The sequence below is a fragment of the Anser anser genome (genome assembly GCF_964211835.1).
Source record: "Anser anser genome assembly, chromosome: 16".
Taxonomy (NCBI): Eukaryota; Metazoa; Chordata; class Aves; order Anseriformes; family Anatidae; genus Anser; species Anser anser.
This window is the reverse complement of record NC_139737.1, coordinates 10,348,519-10,370,337: the sequence shown is the minus strand read 5'-3', so window position 1 is coordinate 10,370,337 and position 21,819 is coordinate 10,348,519. Positions and strand designations below refer to the sequence as shown.

At 58.6% G+C, this 21,819-nt stretch overlaps 2 protein-coding genes and 1 long non-coding RNA gene across 19 annotated transcripts in view; 1 reads left to right on the top strand and 2 right to left on the bottom strand.

Annotated features, from left to right (window-relative positions):
• Positions 1–14,507, bottom strand: part of HNF4A (hepatocyte nuclear factor 4 alpha) — a 35,797-nt gene extending 21,290 nt beyond the window's left edge. Inside the window, exon 1 of the mRNA XM_083801030.1 lies at positions 14,334–14,507. Coding sequence (XP_083657156.1) covers positions 14,334–14,382 — 49 coding nt within the window. The 5' untranslated portion in view covers positions 14,383–14,507. The remainder of the gene's footprint in view (positions 1–14,333) is intronic.
• Positions 1–16,946, top strand: part of LOC310882375 — a 44,632-nt gene extending 27,686 nt beyond the window's left edge. For 2 of the 11 annotated variants that reach the window (XR_014572911.1, XR_014572912.1), the window contains 4 exons: positions 5,178–5,385; positions 10,189–12,493; positions 15,117–15,255; positions 16,322–16,946. This is a non-coding gene — a long non-coding RNA (uncharacterized lncRNA). Of the gene's footprint in view, positions 1–1,378; positions 2,184–2,210; positions 4,854–4,933; positions 5,110–5,177; positions 5,386–10,188; positions 12,494–14,694; positions 14,852–15,116; positions 15,256–16,321 lie in introns of those variants that run through there. The other 9 variants (XR_014572914.1, XR_014572915.1, XR_014572916.1 and 6 more) reach the window with 9 other exon arrangements.
• Positions 15,900–20,699, bottom strand: R3HDML (R3H domain containing like). Of its 7 annotated transcripts, none has more exons than XM_083801044.1 (6): positions 19,769–20,699; positions 18,921–19,195; positions 17,881–17,999; positions 17,598–17,730; positions 16,568–16,683; positions 15,900–16,487 (listed from the first exon to the last, which is right to left on the bottom strand). In XM_083801044.1, exons 2-6 carry the CDS (start codon positions 19,179–19,181, stop codon positions 16,355–16,357), a joined length of 762 nt encoding a protein of 253 aa, XP_083657170.1. In that variant the 5' UTR covers positions 19,182–19,195; positions 19,769–20,699; the 3' UTR covers positions 15,900–16,354. The 7 variants fall into 7 exon arrangements, with proteins under 7 accessions (XP_083657170.1, XP_083657168.1, XP_083657165.1 ...); XM_083801042.1 differs by having other exon boundaries at positions 18,921–19,224; positions 19,769–20,698; XM_083801039.1 differs by having other exon boundaries at positions 18,921–19,645; positions 19,769–20,695.
• Positions 20,700–21,819: the final 1,120 nt, after the last annotated feature.

Below are 21,819 nucleotides of genomic sequence, written 5' to 3'. Positions count from 1 at the left end.
ACTAGGTCAAATATGTGCAGGATTTGCCGCGGTGTCTAGTAAAATATCATAAAAGCATGGTCTGTTCTGCTCTGTTCAGCAAAACAAGCCTTTTGCTTAAATAGCCTGCTGACAAAATAGGGCTGCAAAGGCCGTTTGCTTCTAGGGCAGGAAGGATTAAGAGGGCCGGGAATAGAAGACGGGGAGGCAGCGTGTGTGTGAGAGAGGCAGATAAGGAGCGGGGAAGTTTGGAGAGCATTAGGTGGCTCACGAGGCAGGGAGCTGTCAATGGGACGTGGAGCTTTCCGTCCGCAGGCTTGTGTTGACTGTTGTTTTCTCGTTACCGGTGTCCTCTGCCTGGTGCACCCTCACAAAGCTCGTCTTAGCACAGAGGTGAAGGACCAGACCACCAAGGACACCGCGCACTTCCTTTGCCCCGGGGATGGGCTCACGGCACGGGGCCGAGCCCCCAGCTGGAAATGCGTCTGCTGCAGGAGGCTGATGTCCCCCTGGGGACAGGCTGCCTGGGGAGTCCTTGTCTCCGTCTGACATCCCTGCATGGTGGTTTTTTGGGACAGCTGGCAAATGTAGTCGTGGCCTATAGTAGTTAACAGGTCCACAATGGCCTGCAGCTGTTTTAGGGTGGAGATGTGCTGACTTGAAGCTGGTTTGGAGGCTGATTTGAATACTTCTGCCCTACGGAAGATGTTTGGGGTTTTTCTATTTGAGGTAGAGACAACTCTAAGCTGGCAATCAACTGGGGACAGCCTGTTTGTCCTCGCTGGGCTGCCAGGATGTAAACCCAGGGGAAGGCAGGGTGTGCTCCAGGGCCACAAGCACGGCTGGAAGAGCACCCAGGGCTGGCATGTCCCGTAGGAAGGAAAGGACATTTTAGAGGGGCTTTATCAATGCACTACAGGCACGGAGGGACCCCATGCTGTATCCCAAGCAGAGCCCTGGTAAAGCAAAGGCTGTTCCAAGCCAGGTGCTCAGGCATATTTCAGCTTTCAGGCCATCTCCTTCTCCCTTTTCTGTCCCCTCCACCCATGCCAGAAGATGTCTGCAAAGGAAAATTTTACAGCTTCAGGCCATGAAGCCTTCTGCAATAAGTAATTATTTAATTTTTATCAGTTGAGCAATAAATCCTTCAGCCTTTTTCCCCTCTAGCACCTCATGACACTAATTCTGCCTTATCTGTATGTCTTTGGCAAATTAATCTAAAGCAAAAGGGGATTCCCTGAAAATAAGATCTATGTCCTTCAGTAAATGAGGATGGGGAATAGACTCTGTAATAGAGCATTTATGGGAAGGATACCATCAGCTTCCACGCTTGCTAGCTCTTTACGTCAAGTGGGTGAGCAGGCTCCTCTCACAGGGCTCCTCCTGCCCTTCTTGCACAGAGTGTTGTAGGATCAAGAGGCAATTCAAGCTGAAAGGGACCTCAGAAATCTCCGATCCAGCCTCCTGCTCAGAGCAAACCTTTGGGTTTCCCTGTTCCAGCTCTGCACTCTCAGGAAATCCCTGGCAGAAGTGCCAGTGCCCGGAGCCAGCGGGACAAACCTCGCAGAACGCTGGCGATGCTTCTGCTGCCACTTGGCAGCCACCACTCCAGATCGCTCCTACCGTGTCACTCCACAACTGGAGTGGCTTTTCCTTGGCAAGCAAGTGAAGTAGAGCTGGGCTCCGGGTCTGAAATCTCTCCAGTCCAGGAAAGCCCTGAACAAGGTCAGGGCTTCACAGCCAGCCCCAGGGCCGCTGCTCGGGGACCGCACCGGCAAAACCCACCGCAGTATCGCCAAGTCAAGCTGGTGGGGAAGCACAAAGCTGAGGTGCAAGACGAAGACCAAAAGTCCCAGGGGAACGTCGCCAGCATAGTCATCTCCACACATGCAAAGGTCCCTTCTGCTTTTTTTTTTTTCCCCTTTGAAATTTCAAATTCCAGTTTGTGGACAAAGTCCTGCCTATCTGAGAATATAGATCTCCGACCACTGACCAAACTCCACTCCAAGCAGTCCTGAGGGCTGCGTTTCCCCTTGCCCACGGATGCCTCCACTCAGTCCCTGGATCTGCCAGGATCTCACCGAAACTTTTGCACCAGAACAGAGCGCTCATACTTGCAGAAAGTGGATTTTGCGCGTTTGAACCTTATCTTCAGTATCTTCCTTTCTGAACGCGGAATGGGAAGGACCATCTGTAATAACCAGGTAGGAGCCTTATCACCTGCAATTCATTTGGGCAGCCATAGAAAATGAGAAGGTGAAACAAGGGCTTCCATTGTGCTTATACTAGCAATTTTAGCTCATCATTTAAATTAGGGAAGGGGGAAAAAAAAGGCAGCTTCAGAAGGGATGGAAAACACGAGGGCACATTAGCTCTTGGAGGCAAAGCCACTCCATATGGTTAACTGATAACTCCAATTTGCCTCTTCCCTCTCATCTTTTCTGATTCTCCTGATTAAGCTCAATTTATTCTCATGCTAATCATTTCTTGACCTGTTTATTCTGCATTAAAAAATTAACAGAGAGCAGTTTACTGCATGACTTGTTCACACAGAAATGCTACAGATTAGCAGGCAGGCTTTAAGCCTCAACGCAAGACTTTTGGGTGAAGCACCCAGTCTGCGCAGCTCGAGGATGAGGTTTTTTTCCTGTTTTTAAAGAACAGCTTTTTCTAAAGTCAATATAAATCCCCCTGCCTTCGTGCCTTAAGTATATTTGCTCTGTGGCTATTTCCAAAGGGGAAAGATAAAGCCAAGGGCTAGTGTTTTGTCAGACTTTCTGTAAACAGGGATATTTAGGCCACACTGTCAAGCCCCTTTGCCTTCTACTGCAGAGAGTCATGACTTACGGGGCAGAGCTGCCGGCGTGTTAATAAGCAGCTCCAAGGAATTTGCAGGGGCTGCGGGGGACTGCAGGTCAGCGCAGCTGAAACAAGCCCCGAGTCGAAGCAGAGGATCTTCGTTTAAGCTCCAGGCAATCATCTGGCTGACACACGGACAGGTGTCAGTCCCCAAAACGTCCACGGCAGCAGAGAGGAGTCTCCAGGAAAACAGATCATTAACCAGAAGCTGTTTAGGGTCTGTCTGCCCCTTGCCAGCACCACGCAGCACATCCCTGCCCTGGCACAACACACAGAAGAGCCCTTGGTGGGGCATGGCTCACCCGGGAAGCGGATCAGATCCGGCCCCAGCAGGTGACCACAGCGACATGTCAGAGTGAGATTTGTGCCCTGGGCAAGATGCGGGCGTTTTGTTCAATGACAAATTCTCCCCAGTGCTGAAGTTCCTGTAGCTGTGGTTGGGACAGATGTTGTTCGGAGGCCTTGGGGCAGTGCTGCTGTGTCAGCTGGGATGCTGCACGGGACAGTGCAATAGCTAAGGCAGAGCAGCTCCCGAGCAGACGCCGGGCACGTTGCCACTGGTGAGCCCTGGGACATGCAGCAGTGCTTAGGGCTCCCCGGCACAGCTACGGAGGATGCAGACAGCTTCGCTGCAAACTCGGGTTATTTCTCACTGGTGCAAAATTTGTGAAAGGTAGCCAAACCAACCCGAACAGTCCAGGCCCCCAGGACATAAAATCACTGTACAGCGAACCAAGGCGATTTTTGGACGTGTGCTTCAAAGGATGCAGACGACTCTGCTTGAAATCGTCTCCAAAAGCAACATGTGCATTTCAGCCGAAGCTGGGATGGATGTTGGAGCTGGAGGCAACCAATGGAGCTAAAATAAATAGCTGCTATGTGAAAGCGGCAAAAAAAGAACTGCAAACACGGGGACAGACAGAGCATTTCGGCATATACTGCTTTAGTGATAACACCGTGCGTGCCTTTCATCCCGGGATCAGAAAGGGGTTTATTATGCTGACTAACAAAGGCTCTGAGCACTTGAGGAAGTAATTATTGGTACTCTTAGGAGCTGTTGTTTTGCAAGGACAGTAGAAACAAAGAAAGTTGGAGCTGTTTTCAACATGGCAGCTGCCCTCAGAAATGTCAGTGAATTTGCCTATCTTGTTTGTATTTGCAATCGCTCTGGCTACATGGCAGCCCTCGAGAACGGTGTCTGCGTGTCGGTAGCCACAAGCGTGTGCTTCTGGCTCTGAAAATCTGGCCGGTGTGTTTTTGCGCAAAATCAAGCAACGAGCCCAAGCGAGGAAGAGGAACTATTAATTTCATCTTATCCCATCACACCGCGGCCTGCAGCTTGGCCCAAGTTACAGCATCCACCTCCGATTCCTGCTGCCCCACCCAAATCCCTATAATCTGTGACCATTGCGTCAGATCCCAAACACAACCGAACGGAAACCCGGAAGCTTTCCAGCAAAATACTCTCCTGCCTGCTCAGGAGGAAATCAAGAAAAGCTCCAGAGCCACCTTGCCACGTGACGGTCCAGATTCACGGTCTGCACTGGCAGCTGCTCAGCCCGAATCCCAACCATTTCAGCCCCAATCTGTAGGGGAACAGAAGCCGTGGGGAAGCAGTGGCACTGGAAGGAAAGTTTGCTGTCAGATTTTCTGCAGAGCTGTGTTCAGCAGGGAGCAAGGAGCACCTATCGCTCCGTGCCTTGCCAGCTCACACATTTAGCGTGACAGGGAGCTTGGCAGCACACGCCTGGACCTTTAGAGAACTTGTTCAACAGGTGAATGCGATCCCTTTGGAATTGAAGTAATCCTATAGTTTCCCAGGGTAAAAGATCCCTACACAGCCTATGGCCTGGCAGACAACCCGGGCTGTCCGTGCACCCCTGCCAGCTGTTTGCAGCGCTTTTAGGTTTCATTGACTTTATACCCGATGTTCCTTCTACACATGGAACAGCCCCAGAATTGATCCAGCCGGTGGAGAAATAGGCTGAGGAGGAGAACAGCCAAAATCAACAAAGGTTACAAAGCAAGTTTTGCTTTTTTTTTTTTTTTTTTAATTTATCTTTTTGCAAAGGTGGATTTCATCAGCACGCCATGCCTGCTGGAAGTGACCTCCAGTCACTGCTGGGACGCTCGGGATCGGCCCTCACTAGCTCCGGGGCGGGGGGCTGATGAAATTAAGGCAAACAACTGCAAAACTAGTCAGGGTTTGAAGAGCTGCAGGCATCAGGAGGGGGTGGAGGGATGGTCTAAACCTGTGTGCTTGGAGGATGGGTAAGATTTGAGAGATTCTAGTTTCTGGAGTCAGAAACAAGTTAGTGCAAAATGCTTTTTCTCCACAGGAGTGTGCAGAGTGATCAAATAGCCTGGACTGGCCCTGATGTCCTCAGTCTCCTAAGGAAACAAGTGCCAGAGGAGAAAATGGACACAAAACAATCACTGGGAGCTTGCTGGCAGCACCTGCAGCCCATGGACGCCACGACACTCATCTACGTAATTCTCCTGTCCTGTTTACTGCCACAGAAATAAAAAACTGCAGGAGATAGCAAGGTACGGACATATCTGAACTTTCTACGTGCAAGTTTTGTTGCGTGGGGTGGCAGCAAAGGGAGGGAATTACTTATCTCACCAGTCCCAAAACCGCACGGCCAGGACACCACCAACCGCCTGGCTCACAGCAAACAAACAGCATGGCAAACTGCTAATTCCCCTTTGAGTATTTGACCTATGTCTCCAAGAGAGAATAACATTATTATTTGTCCCTTTACAATCCTGCAGGACCCAGTGCCATTGGCCTCTTCTGCCATAAAGAAATTAAAATATATTATGACCATAAACTACATCATTTGAGGAAATGAACCATTTCTAGTAAACGTATCATGGAATGCCAAAGCCATGAACTTTTCTAAATCAATCATCAGCTGATAAAGAGTGCAGGTATTTGCTGGGAGCAGCTCCCAGCTCGTGGCTCCCCAAGCAGCTCCCAGCACAGCACTGGTGTGGGGAGCCCGTCCCGTGGCGTGGTGGCTGGGGACACGCAGGGGGCATGAATTATGCTGGAGCAGCCTCTGCAAGCACAAGACCTGCTTGCAGGGAATTGCTCATGCAAGAGGGACCCCCAGGATTTCCCCATGAGCACCCCGACTCCAGGAAACCTCCTCGCTGTCTCTCCCCTCGCCCCGCTCCTCTGCACCACGGTCCCCGTGGGTGCTGGGGCAAGGGAGCAGCGCACAGAGCCAGCTCTCTTCCCACTAAGAGAACCTTTGGGAACACGTAGGGGTACCTGGTGTTTCCTGGAGCAGGTGGTATCTGCTGCCATGCATCTTCCAGGGGTGCCCGGCTCTGCAGGCAGAGCTAGGGGAGTCTTGCCCTCGCACGGGGCCGCGCACCCGGCGAGCCCCCAGTGGGATGTGGGGTGAGAGCCATGCCCGAGCGGGCGCTGGGGGAGCTGGCTGCCGTGTGGCAGCAGGGCTCGGCTAATCCCTTAATGCTGGTCACAATGAGATTTGATGGGGAGCAGGAGTTTGTGCTGCAGAGCTGCAGGTTTTAAAGGGTTCTGGCCGCTGCCTGGAGGGGAATTATAAGGTGGCTCTGGGTCTGTGCCCTGCTGTTGGTGCCCAGAGCGATGCTCGGTGCTTTCTGAGCCACCTTTCTGAGGTGCCCTCGCCCTGGTCTCTGGCCTGCTGCTGCGTTTCTGCAGGGCAGGGGGCCCGATTGCACGTGCAGCTTTGGAGGCTGCACCGCAAAATGTGCCTGGGCACGTTTAACAACAGGAGCAGGTCAGGCTCTGTGGGGAGAGGCTGGGAGCTTTCGCTTTAAAGTGTTTCTATATAAATACCCATAACACGATATCCTTGAGAAACAACCTTTGTTTCACCTCCCAGCCGCGCATGGGCAATCGATGTCAGGCAGCTGCCATTACAAGAGGAGGAGAAGGGAGGTGCGAAGGCACAGCGGGTTAGCAGGCGGGGAGCCGTGTGCGTGGTGCTCCCCACCTTTGGGCAGCCTGTAGCTTTCTGTCTTGCAAAGCCCTGGGCAGCAGCTCCGATGATTCAAATGGCCCTGGTGTCAGCGCCGTGGGAGCTCTGCTGCCCTGTGTCAGAGCCCTCCTCTCCTAAAGAAACTGGGACCTGGAAGGCTCTCAGGGCTGAGGTTTCTTAACAGACCGTGCGTATTGGTTCACCCAGCTCCTCTTGGAGGGCAGTTGAGGAGTCTCCATGTCCCCGGCAGCCTGAGCTTTTGGCTAGCATGGTCCCTGGGCGTGCCTTACACCGTGGCCAAGCCGAGTCGAGCCCACCGGGAAGAATAGGGATTTTCCAAGTACCAGAAGAGAACCCTCTCTGCCATTGCAGCACTGAATTTTCTACTTTTTTTTTCTGGAGATATTGCTGCTACAACACTCGTGTTGACTCGATGGCCCAGGTCCAGCGGGGAGCACAGAAGCTGCTGAGCGCTGAGATTATTCCCCACTGCGAGGAGTGTGCTGGCGCTGTGTGGCCCTGCTTAGCCTGGAGGAGTAAAATTAGGTGAGGGATTAGAGTAGCACTTCACTGAGTTTTCACATGCTCGGAGCAATGAGAATTCAGTGCTGAAACGGAGAACGAGGTGACTTTGCAATGCATCCGCGTGCTGTGTGGCAGCCACCCTGATCAGGGCCAGGAGCAAGAGTGGCCTTGGTCAGCCCCCATACCTTGAGGAGCTGTCGGCATGGCCAAGCCCATCTGAAACACAAACTTTCCTGCACTTTCCTTCCTCCTCAGAGAGCTTTCCTCCTGCCGAGCCTGCCCCTCCTCTCACCGTGCAGAGGAGGAGAGCTCATTTCTGCTCTCCCAGAGATGCCAGACCCCTCGCTGCCCTCTCAAAGGCACAATTCTAATGGGCAAAGTCGTGACTAAACTGTCCCTGCCCCACCTCTGCAAGCCTCTGCTCCCACCCTGGGCTTCATCAGAATTAATTTTGATAGCACAGCTGCCAGGGGCTTCCAGAAGGCTCCTGGTGAGCCACGGGTGGGGAATGACGTTTCAGTACAAACAGAAGATGCTGTTCGGAGGGGAAGGCAAGTTTCAGTTTGGCTTTGAGGTTTCAAGAAGTGCGATGGATGTGAGATGTGGGGCCTGGAGGGACAGCCTGAGTCCCTCCAAGGAAGCCGGGGAGGGGACCCCAGCCCAGCAGGTCCGTACCCATGCCCCATGCTGGCTGGTGATGGGCACAGATGCCCAGCGCGTCTGTGCGGGGCTGGGAGCAGCGTCGTGCTGCCTGGAGGGCAGGGCCGGCTCTGAACTGCGCGTAACCCCGTGACACCTCCCTTCACCCGTCTGTTTCCACACCGGTGTGTTAACTCCTGTAGCAGGGAAACACACCCAGTACACAGAGATTTCTCCCAGACGGTGGCAGTCACCAGGCACACACCCAGGGATGGAGCTGCGGGCAGCACCCGCCTCTGCCTCCACCAGGATGTCCCCGTGGGGACCAAGCCACCACCATTTACTCCTTGACCTCAGCCCTCCAAGGCAGGGGGAGCAGACAGGGTTGTGGATCTAAAGCCCTGCTGCTTGCCCCCCTCCCCTCCTGCCTCCCTACCCCACCCTGACTTCCTGGTGCTGCCTTTGCCCTGCCAGTGCCGGTCCCTTTGGGGACCCACAGCACAGGGCAGGGGAGTTTTTCCGTGGGGCACTTGGGTTTTTTATGCCTTCTGCTGTCCCCTGCTGTTGCCCTATCCATTAACCCGACCTTGTCCAGCCTTGCAGCCTGTGGCTGAATTTCCTTGGGGTGACCACCAATGTGCCGGGGCTGCCGCGTCTCACCAGGGCAGTGGGGTGGGCCCTGGTTCCCCTACAGACAGGGCAGGGCAGGGCGCGGGACTTGTGCATCCTCTGGAAATGTGGAGCGGGCTGGTGTGGTGGAAGGAGGAGCAGAAGCTTCTCACGTGGAGTCAAGGCTGCAGGGACCGTGCTGCAAAATTTGGAGCATTTCGTCAGAGCGGAGAGGGTGAGAGGTGACCGAGCGCGGCGGTGGGAGCTGAGCTCTGCCAGCTCCGCTGAAGGCGCTGGGCCATAAATGCAGCATGGTGGCTGTCATTTATGTGTCGGCAAACATGTTGAGTGGGCTCGACTATTGATTCTTACCATATAAAAAGAGTGTCGTGCCACTTGTTCAGGTTTGCGCAGGTTTTACAGCTCTTGTTCTGAGAAGTGCCCGTGTATTTGGTTTCGCTCCTTCCTCCAGGTCTATCTGTTGACATTGGCGCTCTTAAGCAGAGCGCAGAGCCACGCCAGGAAGCTGAGTGTACAGCTCTCCCTGCTTTTCCCCCTTTCCCAGGGGCTATCACCTATAAAATCTTGCACACACCCATGGCCAGGACGGCCAGGACAGCTTTCCCACGCGGAGGCAGGTGCAAGACACCCGCTGGTCCCTCGCTGGTGGGCTCGGGTGCCCAGGCTCAGTGGCAGGAGCTGAGCCTGGCTGAGTTTTGGGGTACGTGGGCAAAGCAGCAAGGAAGGTGCTGCCGGGGGTTTGTGTCCTGGCAGCCTGGGGTGGGATGAGCAAGGTGAGGGGGGAGCCCTCGTAGGGCTGCGATGAAAACCAGCGTGCAAAAGCAGCTTGGATGTCTGGAGAAGGTGTCGGAGCCCCCAGCGCATTGTCATGGAGGAGGCAGCCCACATGGTGGCCCATTTGTCACCGTCCCCACTTCCACTCCTCTTCCCCTGGGGAGATGCCAGCGCCCGCCGAGCCCCCGGGGACACCTCCGCGTGGGGGCCTTGGAGGGCTGAGCCCACGCTGATGGTCCCCATCCGCCCCTCGGTGCTGGGGCTCCTGGTCCCACGGGATGCAGCCAGAGTCCCTCTAGTGGCTGCAGCATTTTGGGATAGCGATCCGGTCCGGCCACGCAGACACGCGGCTTTTTGAGCCGGGGTCTGCCCCTCGGCTGCTGGTGCCTTTCCTTAGCTGCAGCTCTGCGTGAAGCTGCTTCGCGTGGAGCTTTGGCGCGTTGTCTCGAGCACGTTATTTTTTTGAGGCTTGCATTTCCTGAAGGGATTTGCTAAGTGATTTCTGTTGATGCTCAGGCCGAAGCTTGGACATGAGTTATTTTGGGGAGTAATTGCTTCTGGGACCTGGCTTAGCTCAGGGACGCCGGTGGAAATTTGGTGCCTGTGCCCAGCGCCGGTGAGCAGAGCTGTCAGGTCCGGGTTCGCGATACAGCCACTGCCTCGAAATACGCCTTCCATGAAAATTCTGCAACATTTGCTGTTTCCACAAACATTTCTGCCAGGAAATTTGTTTGCTCGAATATTTGAGGAAAGCAAACAGAGAAGGAGCTTGAACACAAACAGTCAGGGATGTTTTTTTTTGCAGTGTTTGCCACGCTCTAACTCCGACACTTCCAGACGCTCGCCCTGCTCTGCCCCGTGAACTACCCTGTCTGCCGCCGCTGGCCCTGCTCCTGCTGCAAGTATTGCTGTGTTTACAGGAAATATTTACAGGAAACGGGCTTCTCTGGCTGCAGGATCACCATCCCTCACCACCCCTTTGCGCTCACTTCAAGTTCTCAGTTCTGGGCGACCCATCCCTCTGGAGAGCGGGCCTCCACCTGCCTCGGGGGGCTCAAAGTGAGTCTGAGGCTCCCCTGCCAGAGCTGGGTCTCACTGCCCGGTGACAGCAGCACTGCTGTTCTCGCTCCCCTTTATAAAAGCACCGATGTGTTTCCGATAGCAGCCAGGGGCTGCCCCGGAGCAGTGGAAGTCGCACATCTCGGTGTGATCAGAGCATCCCCGGCTCTGCTGAGCCCAGCCACAAAGAAACTCCACCAACTCCAGCACTCAGGATCCGTCCCAGGCAGCTAAATGTTTGGCCCTTTTGCTTCCCGTCTAAATACCGGTGCTTATTCCTGGGTGTAGCCAGATCCTACTCAGCTGTTTCTTGCCCCTGTAGGTGCTGCCCCACCGGCCCTGGCGTTACAGCCCCTGTGAGCAAGTGGTGGGGACGGTGGGAGTGGGGAAGGGAAGGGGACCACGGAAAGCACATGGCTGTGGTGGTGTCCCAACACTGCCTGCCCTTGACAGCCCTCGTGCAATGGACAAGGAAGAGACAGAAGTGTTAAATAGTAGCTGATGTGAGTATTCCAGGGGAAAAAAGCTCAGTAGGGGTCATATAGAATGGAAGCCTATAAAAATTAAATCAATTTTACAATGAAAAGTGCAAATATTTAGAAATTCTGCCTACTTTCATGTTCTTCAGCTGAAACTATTCACCGCATCTGACCAAAATGCCGTAGCAGCTCTGACCTCTCACATTTTTCAGCTAATTTCCAAAGCTGCTTTACTGAGCTCACCCCGATTATGCGCTGCTGCCTGCTGAAAGCACCCAGCCAAGGCATCCCTGGCACCGAGAGCCTCTCCTGAAATAGGAAGGAGCAGTGCTGGCTGTGCTGGGGTTAGGGACATTTGCCCTGATTGCACTGGTCTCACTGGGAGGGGAAAAGCAGAGACAGGCTCCTCTTCTCGCTCCTGGAAGTCAGGAGGCCCTGGGCCCCTTCCTGGGCATCCCCCTCTCCATCCCATGTCCTCTCACAAACATTTGCCGTGTCTTAGCACCAGTGTGCCCGGAGTGGCAGGCTCTGCTGGGGGGGCAGTTTCCATCCTACAGCCCTGAGCAGGTGCTGGAGCGGAGGCTGAACGTCCCCCCCAGCCCCGTGACCTCTCTCCCTTCTCGCTGAGTGTCCGTGCAGGGTACTGGGGACCAGACACCTTCACCGCGGCTCCTGCGGGGCATCCTCCAGCTCCTTTACACAGAGCACAGGTCCTGTGTTTTTGTGGGAACCCAGGAGGTGCTCTGGGGCTGGGGCGGATGGGGAGGATTGCTGTAAACGCGCTGGGGGTGCCCCACTCTGGGCTCCTGCTCTTTATCCCTGACTTCAAATGGATGCTGAAACTCCTGAGATGGACGGAGGGGTGAAAATACCAGAAGCCAGCCTGTCAATCACAGAAAACCCTGCAAGTAAGCTCACGGCACAGCTGGGGCTCAGCACTGCCACGGCCCCAGGCAGCGCCCGCGTTTCCTCACGAGGGAACAATCTCCCCGGTGGCTCTGGGGTGGGTTTGGCCGCCCCGCTGCCACCCGCCCCGCAGCGTGTCCCAGTCCCTGCGCCCATCCTGCGGCAGTGCCAGCCCAGCCAAACGCACTGCAGGCTCCTGGGGAGGCGAGAGGCTGCGGGGTCTCCGTCTCCTCCGGCCATTCCTCCGCCTCTGTTTGGATAACTTTTTCACCCATTTTGTTTAGGAGGACTCCCCTCCTTCTGCCAACAGTCTGACTTTTCTCTCATTTCAGCCCGGGAGGCCCTTCTTTCTCTTTTATTATTATTATTTTTTTCTCTTCCCCCTCGCGAGGCCCCAGGCTCAGCAGCCTGGCCCCAGGACAGACTCGCGAGCCACGGGTGTCTGCGCTGCCTTTGTTTGTGCACCAAGCCAGATGGGGAGAGCGGCGCAGGTGGGATGTGGAGCAATTCTTCCCAAGTCGGCCTGCCTGCTGACCCTCAGCCAGTCCCTGGGGAGAATTACCGGCGGAGCTATTCGCCTGCCTTCCCCTAAGGTCACCGATGTGCCAGGGCTGGCAAACGGCTGCTCGCTTAGAGCCAGATGCAAGCGGACGTCACAACTTAATTGTAAGTGAATAAACAGCTCGTCCAGCTCCTTGAATATCGTCTGTCCTGCAAGGGCTGATGCTCGCTGCAGAAACGTGGACGGCTTTGTGCCCCAGGGCAGAGGAGGGCACAGGCACCCTGGGTTTGGGACACCCAGACCCAGCCACCTTGCACCGCCCTGGCTCCCCCTGTGCTGTCACACGCCGTGGATCTGACATCCACGTCACTTGTGCCTCCCCTTCTGCCCAAGTGAGCATCAGCACCCTGGCCACTGTGCTGGCCGGTGGCAGTGACCGTGCCGAGGGGCAGAGCCTCCGGATCGCCCACAGGCATCAAGGCTTGGTTTACTCAGAGCCCTCATCACGCGTCTCCCCGCACACGGTCAAAGCAGCACCAGCTGGGGACACAGTCACAAGCTGCACCGACCAGACCAAAAGCTGAGCGTTATTTTGAGCTTGCCTTAATGCGAGAGCCCCCGGCTCCTACACACCTAGGACCTACAAATAATGAAAACAGACGAAACCTGAGAGTTTTCTAACTGTCACGTTTCTCCTGCTCCCCCGTAGCTCACTGCTCCATGCCCAGCCCGGGGATGCTGTTGCACATCCTAGACAGTCCCTACACGTTTCCATTGCGAGGGGCCGTGCTGATGTGCGATGTGTCACCGCGGAGCTGTGCGCGGGAGCATTTGGAGCCAAAGAGCAAAGCAGGCTGGAGAGTCCTGAAGTACATGGGGCAAGGAAACACGGGCCCCCACGGCAAGGACTCCCAGCACGAGGCTGGCTTAGGGCTGGTGGTGGCAGGGACGTCCCCTGCTGTCCCTTTGGAGACGCAAGGTGTGTGGCTGAGCACCCTCAGGGGTCTGCGGGCCTGGAGTCGTTGCCAAAATGTGGCCATGAACAAAGCATGGGCAGGTGGCCTGGGAGCCCAGCAAACCTCCCGGGGCTGGCTGCAGCTCACACGGCGGCTGGGGCGTGGGCTGGTGGGGCTGCGACTTCGGGGCGAGTGTGGCAAAGGAGAAAAGGAGCAGGACACCAAAAACAGAGCGAGGAGAGGCAGGGCGGTATGATGGAGAGCGAGGGGGTGTGACAGAGAGCCTTGTGACTGTGAGACCTCGTCTGCTGCATCCCTGCTCTGCGCCCTGACCATACCCAGGGCTCTGGAGGCCCCAGATCCCACAGGACCACACCAGCCCTGGCCCCTTGCCTCCGGGGGAAGCTGCAGCACGTCTGAACCCAGAGGGTAACAGCAGGATGACGACAGCCTGGGCAGGGGGGACCTGTCCCCCAGCGCCCACGTGCCTTTGTTGGCCGTTGGCACCCGGCCCAGCGAACGAGAGCAGCAGCCTGGGGCTGCCCTGGGCCGGTACCGGGGCAGGACGTGGTGCCTGGTGCCCCGCACCACAGGGCCTGGGCGCTGAACTCCCCGCTGGGAGCCCCGCTCAGCATCGCCCCGGCCTGGCCCCTTCCCTCGGCTGGCAGGGCCGCTCGGGCAGCCGGGGCACGCCGCAAACCACATGCAGCCTTGGCGTTTGGGCTGGCTTTGTGTCCCGAGGCGGCACGTCGGGGGGCTTCAAGGCTGCTTCGACTTGCAGCTGGGAACCCGCTCCCTATGCAGGGCGCGGCGGCCCCTCGGCGAGCGGGTCGGCCCCGCTCTGCTCCCTCCAGCACCTTCCTTCTTCTTCCAGCCGAGCGGAGCGAACAAGAACGCTTTATCTATACCTCTAGTATGCACGGATAAAATCGGGGACCCTTTCCGGCCTTCGCACGTGGCGGAGCCCGCGGGGGCAGCGCGGCGGGGCCGGGTGCCGCTGCCCTGTCCCAGCCCCGCTCCCCGCGGGCGGCGGGGCCGCGGTACTCACCGTACGGAGCCTCCATCTTAGCGCTTAGCTGGGTGCTTACATTGACCATGTCTCGCCGGCTACCGCTATGGGGACTTGGGGCGAAACGCGGAGGAAGTGTAGGACTAAAAAAATAAAAAATAAAAAAAAAAATAAATGGAAATGTCTTTCTAAGGAACTAGGTGAAGGCAGGAGGGAGCGTGGAGAGGCAGGGCGAGGAAACCTGCCTCTCCTGTTATCTTATTGATTCGCTTAATCAGGGCTAATGTGGGTGGAGATGTTAAATAGTAACCAAGCTCTTATGGAAACCAATCTGCAAGGTGCTGTTGCTGTAGCTATAGTAACTGCTGCCAAGCTAGAAACTCAAACACGGCTTTTACTGGACTCTTTTGGGGCTCCCGCTGCCAGCCGGTGTCAAGGCCGGGGCGGCGGAGGCCGGGGCTCCCCCCAGCTGCGGGGAGGTCGGCACCGCAGCGCCGCGGGCACCGCAGGGCTCCCGGCATCGCCCGGCCGCGGTGGGGGAACAAAGGCGAGCGAAGGTGCAGCCACGTGGCGCCAGCCGGGGGACGGCAGAGCGGGGCTGGGGCAGAGCAGAGCCCGGCCAAGGGGTGAAACCCCCCGGCTGTGGTTCGGGGTTTGTCCCCTCGGTGCCAAACCGGAGGGGTCGTTGGGGATGGGGAGGCAGCGGCGGGATGCAGGGTGGTGCCCAGAGCACGGGGCTGGTGCGCGGCATTTGCAGCTCGCTCCCCATCTCCCTCTGCTCCCCGAATCCCGCACCCCCTGTTTCTGGCGGTCTCCTTGCAGGATGCTTTGTCTGCGCTCACTGAGCAGCGGGGAGAGCTGGCTGCCTTCCTGGGGTTCGTGGGGACCTGCGATGGCCTGGAGTGACCCGTGGACATCCGTGCTCCACCCAGGAGGACGTCTGGGACCTCGCAGGCACAAGGTGTGTGGATGCGGTCCCCACACTTGGGCAGGGCCCTGCAGGGAGGTTTGGGGGGGTTTCCATTTGGGGGGCGCTGCTTGGTCTCTCCACTTTCCTCCTGAGAGGCACGCGGCAGGGAAGGAAGGGGTGTCTTGCCGGTGTGCCCACACCTGAGGCAACACCAACCCATCTCTGCCAGGTTCTGGGGGACTGGTCCTTGCTCCCCCCCCCGCTCCTCCCGGTAGCCCAGGCTGGGACTGAGCCCCCTGTCTCCCCCAGGCTGGGCTAAAGCCCTTTGCAGCAGTGGGGGAAAGGCAGGTTTGGAAGAAATCCGAGCTGCTGGCAGATGGGGAGAGCTGGGGGCACCTGGGGGGGCCCTGCCTGCCCCAGCTCTCACCAGCCCCAGCATCGCAGGCAGGGCACGGTCCTGAGCCAGAACCTCGGGGATTTTTGGCAGCTGTGTCCCCGCTGTGCCCGGTGTCCCGGCAGTGCTGGCTTCTCCCACACGATGGAGCAAAGTGCCCGGGCATCTCCCACAGCCGTGGCCAAGCCGAGAGCTCCTGCACCCTTTTGCGGTTTGGGGTAACCCCAAAACACAGAGCAAACTCGCACAACTCCATGTTAGGAGGGGGCAGAAGGCTGTGAGTAAGGACAGACACGAGCAATCGGGTCTCCAGACCGCTTTATTGGGGTGCTCAGAGCCGGGGGCCGTGGCTGGGGAGCCCCACAGAGCGATGCACACAGGGCTCCAGTCGCTCACCCCAAAGGGACGGTCTGGCCGGTCACTGCATAGACCCTTCCCAGTCCCGGGGTGGCAGGGAGAGCCCCCAGCCCTGCGCAGCAGGGCCATGACATCCAATCCCACTCCCCCAAGTGCCCCAGGCCACCACCAGCTGTCCCCAGCGCCCCCCAGGCATGAAACAGCCGGAGAAGGCAGTGCCCCCAGGGGGTGTCCAAAAAGGGTGGGAGCACTGGGGCTGAAATGGGTTTGATAGCCTGCCTAATGCCTAACACAGCACAGGGAGGAGGGTCAGAGGGCCAAAAGCAGTGTGGTGTCATAAATAATCCTCTTTTCCCCCGTCCCCAGAGGGTGGTGGAGCCGTGGAGCGCTGCCGCAGCCCTAAAACCAGCTCACTTGGTTGGATTTGAGTCCCGTGAAGCACATGTTGTTGGAGCAGACCCCGCCGTAGGTGGGCGGGCAGGCTGAGCACGGCCTCCCCACCTTGTAGGGCGCCTCCCCGATCCAGTTGCCCCTGGGAAGAGAGGAGAGCAGCATCACCCCTGCGTGGCACCCAGCGCAGCTCGGCGCGGCCGGCTCCCTGCGCGCACTTACTTGATGGCGTAGTTGCAGACGAGGAGGACGGCGCGGCGCCACGTGCTGCCCCAAACCCGCACGTTGCTGCAGGTGTGGATGGCGCAGCCCAGCCTGTTGGAGGACGCCCACACCATCTGTGCCAGGACAGAAAGCGGGTGGTCAGCCCCCATCAGCTCCAGCTGCCGGGCAGGGACAGAGCCCCGACGGCCCGAATTTCCTGGGGGAGATGCTGTGCCCACCCTGGCACCGCTCGGCCACCCGAGGGTGGCTTCTGAATGTCCCTTTTCTGTGCCCACCTGGTGCCAGGATGCGCTGCCTTGGTGAGCTGAGTTAAACGAGCAGCGGGGTCTGGGTCGTGTCTGATTTACCCAAATAAAGCACCAGAGCTCACCCTGAAGCACTGCCGGCGGAGGCTGCAGGGAGGTGAAACTCCTCCCATGGGGACCACAACCAGAAGGCTCCTCCTAAAGCCGCCGAGGGCTGAATTTCTCCCTTAAAAAATGTGTTTTGCCCGTTTGCAGCCCAGACAGCCCCCGAGACACCCCTGGGGAACCACACCAGGACGGAGGCAGCACCGCGCTCCTAGACAGCCGCGCAAACATTGGAGGGGCTCAGCCCCGAGGCGGGGAGGCAGAGGGAGGTTTGGAGGTTTTCCACCTCGTGCTGGCAAAGCCGCGGCCGGAGGTGCCGTGGGATGAAGGGGCTGCATTCACGGGGCCGGGCAGCGCCACGGAGCTGCTCTGCCACGGAGATGATTCACGATCGGCTGGTGCGGGAAGGGGCTGGTTGGTTTATTTCTGCTCTTCACAGCCTTTGAGGTGTTAGGGGGGGTAATAAGGAGAAGGTGAGGGCAAAGCAGGGAAAAAAGCTCCTGGAGCAAGCTTTGTGATTCGAACCAGACAGAAGCCGGGATCTCATCCCAGAGGAGGAGGATGCAGAAACGCGCGTGCAGGGACCGCTGTGAGCGCCTGCAGGGGCTCCATCGCCCCCAGCAGAAATCCAGACCCCCCCCATTCTGTGCGAGCTGGGGGCTCGGGGGGGCTCTCACCTGGGTGTAGTGGCTGCAGACGGAGCCGCTGCACTTGGAGGGGCAGCGGGGGTTGCACTCGCGGGGGTGTGGGAAGGAGTAGTGCTGCTGCTCGCGGTGCCACGACCGCACCATGTCCACCACGGAGCGGTACCTGCAAAGGGGAGCCTGCCGTGTGGACGGGACGCCCCGCTGCAGGAACCATTGCTCCCCAGGCCAGAAGCAGTGGCTCGGAAGATCCGGCCCCCACCAGAGCTCCGAGCGGTGGGAGCCAGCTCCCAGGGGCTCCCTGCGGGGCCCTTACCTGCCCGAGTGGATGGAGAGGTTCTGCCCCACGTACTTCATCAGCTGGGGGGGGCCGTGGTCCCACACGCACTGCACGGCCCACGCCTCCGCTGCCCTGGCCAGCCGCTCGTCCCACACCTGGAGAGGGGGAAAAGAAAGGGCAGGTGGGGATGTGGGCTGCTGGGGGCAGGCAGGTGGGGAAACCTGCTCCTTGTGTTCGCAGAGGGGGATCTGAAACCCCCAGCTGCTCCTAAAACTTGGCCTGCACATTGGTCTGGGAAAGAGCTGCGGGAAGAGGGACACACCGCTCTGGGGACGAGCCTCAGCCATGCCCAGGAGAGGGATTTTGGAAGGCAGGGATTTAGGCCAAGCACGAAGCAGCACAGGATGCCCCGGGCACACCTGACCTGCTGTGTGCTGAGCCTGCTGCTCCCCCAGCGGCATCCAGGGACCTCCCGGCTGCTCCCACCTCCACCCCAGTTCTGCTCTCCCATCCGAGAGCCTTTAGGAACCAGCTCGGGAGCAGCGCACAGCACCACCTGCTCCCAGGTGGGATGGAGACACCCGAGGCGCATCCCCCTCCGCAGGTGTGGGAGCTTCCTGCTCCAGAAGGTACCAGAAAGGCCCTCCCTGATCAGTGCTAGAGGAAGGTTGGGCACATCGGGGTGCTCCATGCTGTGAGGAGCTGGTCCAGCCCTGACCAGGTGGCTGAGGGCACTGAAGTGGGGCCAGCAGCTTTATTCCCTCCCGCAGCATCCCTGTGGGGCACCTGCAGACACGAGCGGGGTTGGGCAGCCTCCCTGCATTGCCGGGGCTGCAGGAAAACCCAGCCTGCAGCAGGGGGAATGGCCCCAGGGGCAGGGAAATCAGGGACCCACATCTGCTCTGGCATGGGATGCGCTGGGTCGCATCCTGCACCCGCTCTGCCTCTCCTGGGGGAAAGCTCTGGGTGTGTGGGGGTCCGTCCTGCACCACGGGTGCGAAACATCCCCGGGACGAGCCCTGAGCCACAGATCCCCAGCAGCCCCCTGCCCCGTGGCACGAGCAATGCGCACTCACCATGTACTCCATGTTGGCGGCCGGGGGGGACACCTGCGCCCGCACCTGGTTGTGGTAGTCCAGGATGGCGCTCATGTCGCGGGGCGCCAGGTACCGGCGGCGGCGGCTGCGGGGCACCCCGGTGCCAGGAGCCGGCCACGGCCCCGCGCCGCTGGGAGGGGACAGGAGCTCGGTGGCGTTGGGCAGCGCGAAGGAGCCGGACTTGTGCGCCAGCCAGCAGAGCATGCCGGTGAAGCAGAGGTGCAAGCGCAGCCGCGGCATCGCAGCCCTGCCAGCTGGAACGTGGAGCAGAGCCCGAGTCAGGCTGCAAGAGAAAACACCACCCGCACCGCTGCGCGCTGCCGTGCGAGCCCCCTGTCCCCAGACAAGGTGGAAATGGGTTTTCTTTTGTCCTTTCCGAAATCAGTTTTGGGTTACCCCGCCGATCGCCCGCTGTTCCTGCGCGCTCGTCCCAGTAACTTCACCAGGAGCAGCAGGGAGACGTCTTGCTTTTCTTGGTGTTTCTTTTAAGAAAAAAGCAGTACAGACTCTGCCCCAGTTTCTTCAGTTATCCCACCTACCTGCCAGACAGGGCTAATCAGGAGCATGCAGAGCTACTCGCCCCGTCACTTCACAGGCGCTTGGCACGTAGAGAAAATCCCGCGACCAAACAGAAATCTCACACAGGTAAAGAAACACCCGGCAACGTTTAAAAGGATCGGTGAGGGATCCTAACGAGTCCTTATCTTGGGGAGGGAGGGGGAGAAAAATAAACCACCGCAAAACCAGAATTAAAAAAAAAAAAAAAAGGACAAGGCTGGAACCTCCTCGTCCCTCAGCCGCTGCACCTCCTGCACCCCCCCACGTACCTTGAGGACCAAGCCACGAGCAGCCGAGTGCGGGGCTGACCGCTGCGAGCAACCTGCTCGGGGCACGTGTGCGAGGGATTTAACCCAGCCGAGGCGGGCAGCCCGCGGCAGCGTGACGCAGAAGCTGCATCTTAGCTCTTCCCCCCGGGGAACGTGCTGAGGTTTGGGAAGAGCTCTGCCCGGCGGTTTATAGCCAGCTCCCCGTGCACGCCTCTTGCACACGCAGCCGCTGCCAGCAGGCAGGGAAGCTGCTCTTCGGCTGCTGGGTGTTTGTTTGTTGTTTTCTCGTGAGATACCCACAGGGAGAGAGCCCCAGGGATGCGTGCCCCTGCTTGTGTCTGGCTGGGGGGCTGTGACCAGGAAAGCAGGCTGGGCGCAGGGGGCTTTGTCCCAGCAAGGCAATGGGGGGGAAGCGGGGGGACCCCAGGGTGCTGTGAGCTGGTGGCAGAGATGTCCCTTCCTTGGGGGACACAGTCACTGGGGCGCACGTGTCCCCGGGCCAGCAGCAGTCCTGCACAGGTCATCCAGCAGCAGCAGGTGTGTTTTCGTGCAGCATCCCGAGCGGTCGGGGTTCCCAGGGGGTGGCTGAGTGGTCGCAGGGCACCAAAACGCAAGTCATGCGGGCTGGGGGGGCTGCTTCAACGCCTGTCCCCGCTCCTCGCCCTGCGTGGCAGCCACCCTGCGGCTTGCTGCAGCCACTGCCCCGGCACAGAGCTGGGACCAGAGCATAAAGGGGGAGCAGGTGCTCAGGCGGGGAGAAAAGGATGAAGGAAGGATGCTGCGGAGGCCACAGTCTGGTGGCTGTGGTGCTCGTCCACACAGCACCAAGCCCCTGCCATGGGGGTGCTCCGAGCCTCCCTAAATGGATGCACACTGCCCGTCCTGCGCACAGAGCCCAAGGTTTTGTGGCAGAGACAACAAGCGGAGAAGCCTGGCGCTGGCTGAGCACCCCCAGCAAACCCACGCTGCAACACAAGGGAAACGGGGACGTGGGGAGCAGCAGGCGTGTGCATGGGGTGGGAACAGCGTGCAGGGATGGAGCCAGTGTGCGGTGCCAGCGCAGCCTCCCCCTGCTCTGGGGCTCTGCTGAAACATGCCCCAGGTATATTTTTGCCAGTGCTTGAGTTTTCCTGGAATCTGCTCTCCTGTAAAGTAATTCGAGGTGCTGCGGGCCCCGGGGGTGGTGGGAGGTGTGTGCTGGAGGGATGTTCCCGTCTGCGCCCCTTGGAGCTGATCTGCACATCCATCCTTCCCAGGGCACTGGGGCTCGTTTGCGGGGGGGGGGGGGGGGGGGGGGTTCAGTGATTTATTGTTTCACAAAAGATAGAGCCCTGTGTAGCAAATGCTCACCCAGTGCCATGAACTGCAGAGCTATGCATTTGAGGAAATAGCTTTTATTTCCCCAATTTGTCATGCCTTGCTCTGTTGAGACATGAACCTGCCGTGGTCCTGCTGCCACGCAGGAGCCGAGCCGCGAGCAGCCCCCCACGGGGACGGGCAGGGGGCTTGCCTTGGGTGCGGAGGGAAAGCGCTGCCTGATCAGCACTCTGCGAGACAATCCGAATTCCAGGAACTGGAGGGGTTTGTGTCCCTGCCAGGGGTAATATCCTGCAGCCCAGACTGGCCTGGCTGCCAAAGCACACGGCATCTGCAGAGAGCAGCTCGCGGGGCGCCAAGAAGCACACACACTCGGCTGGAGGCAGCAGCGCCGGCGAGCTCATTTTAGTGAGCATCGGGGAAAGAAAGGAGAGAAAGCACCGGGTTCGCAGCCCTGTCTCAGCAGAGATGTGCACGGATGCTTTTCGGACTGACACGCATTGTGGGGTTTCTTTGGCACGTCCGTGGTTCCTGGTCTGGGGCTTTGGGCATCCTCCACCACCCAGGCATGGAGGTGGCAGGGGTGACACGTCCCCACGAGGGGTGGCACAGGGCGGTGCTGGGGGATGGGACCTGCAGAGCTCCCCGGACCCCGGCGCAGAGGAGGGTGGTGTGGTGGAGGCAGCCGGACCCTCAGAGGGTGCAACACAGCCAGGCCACCCCGGTGCCACCCC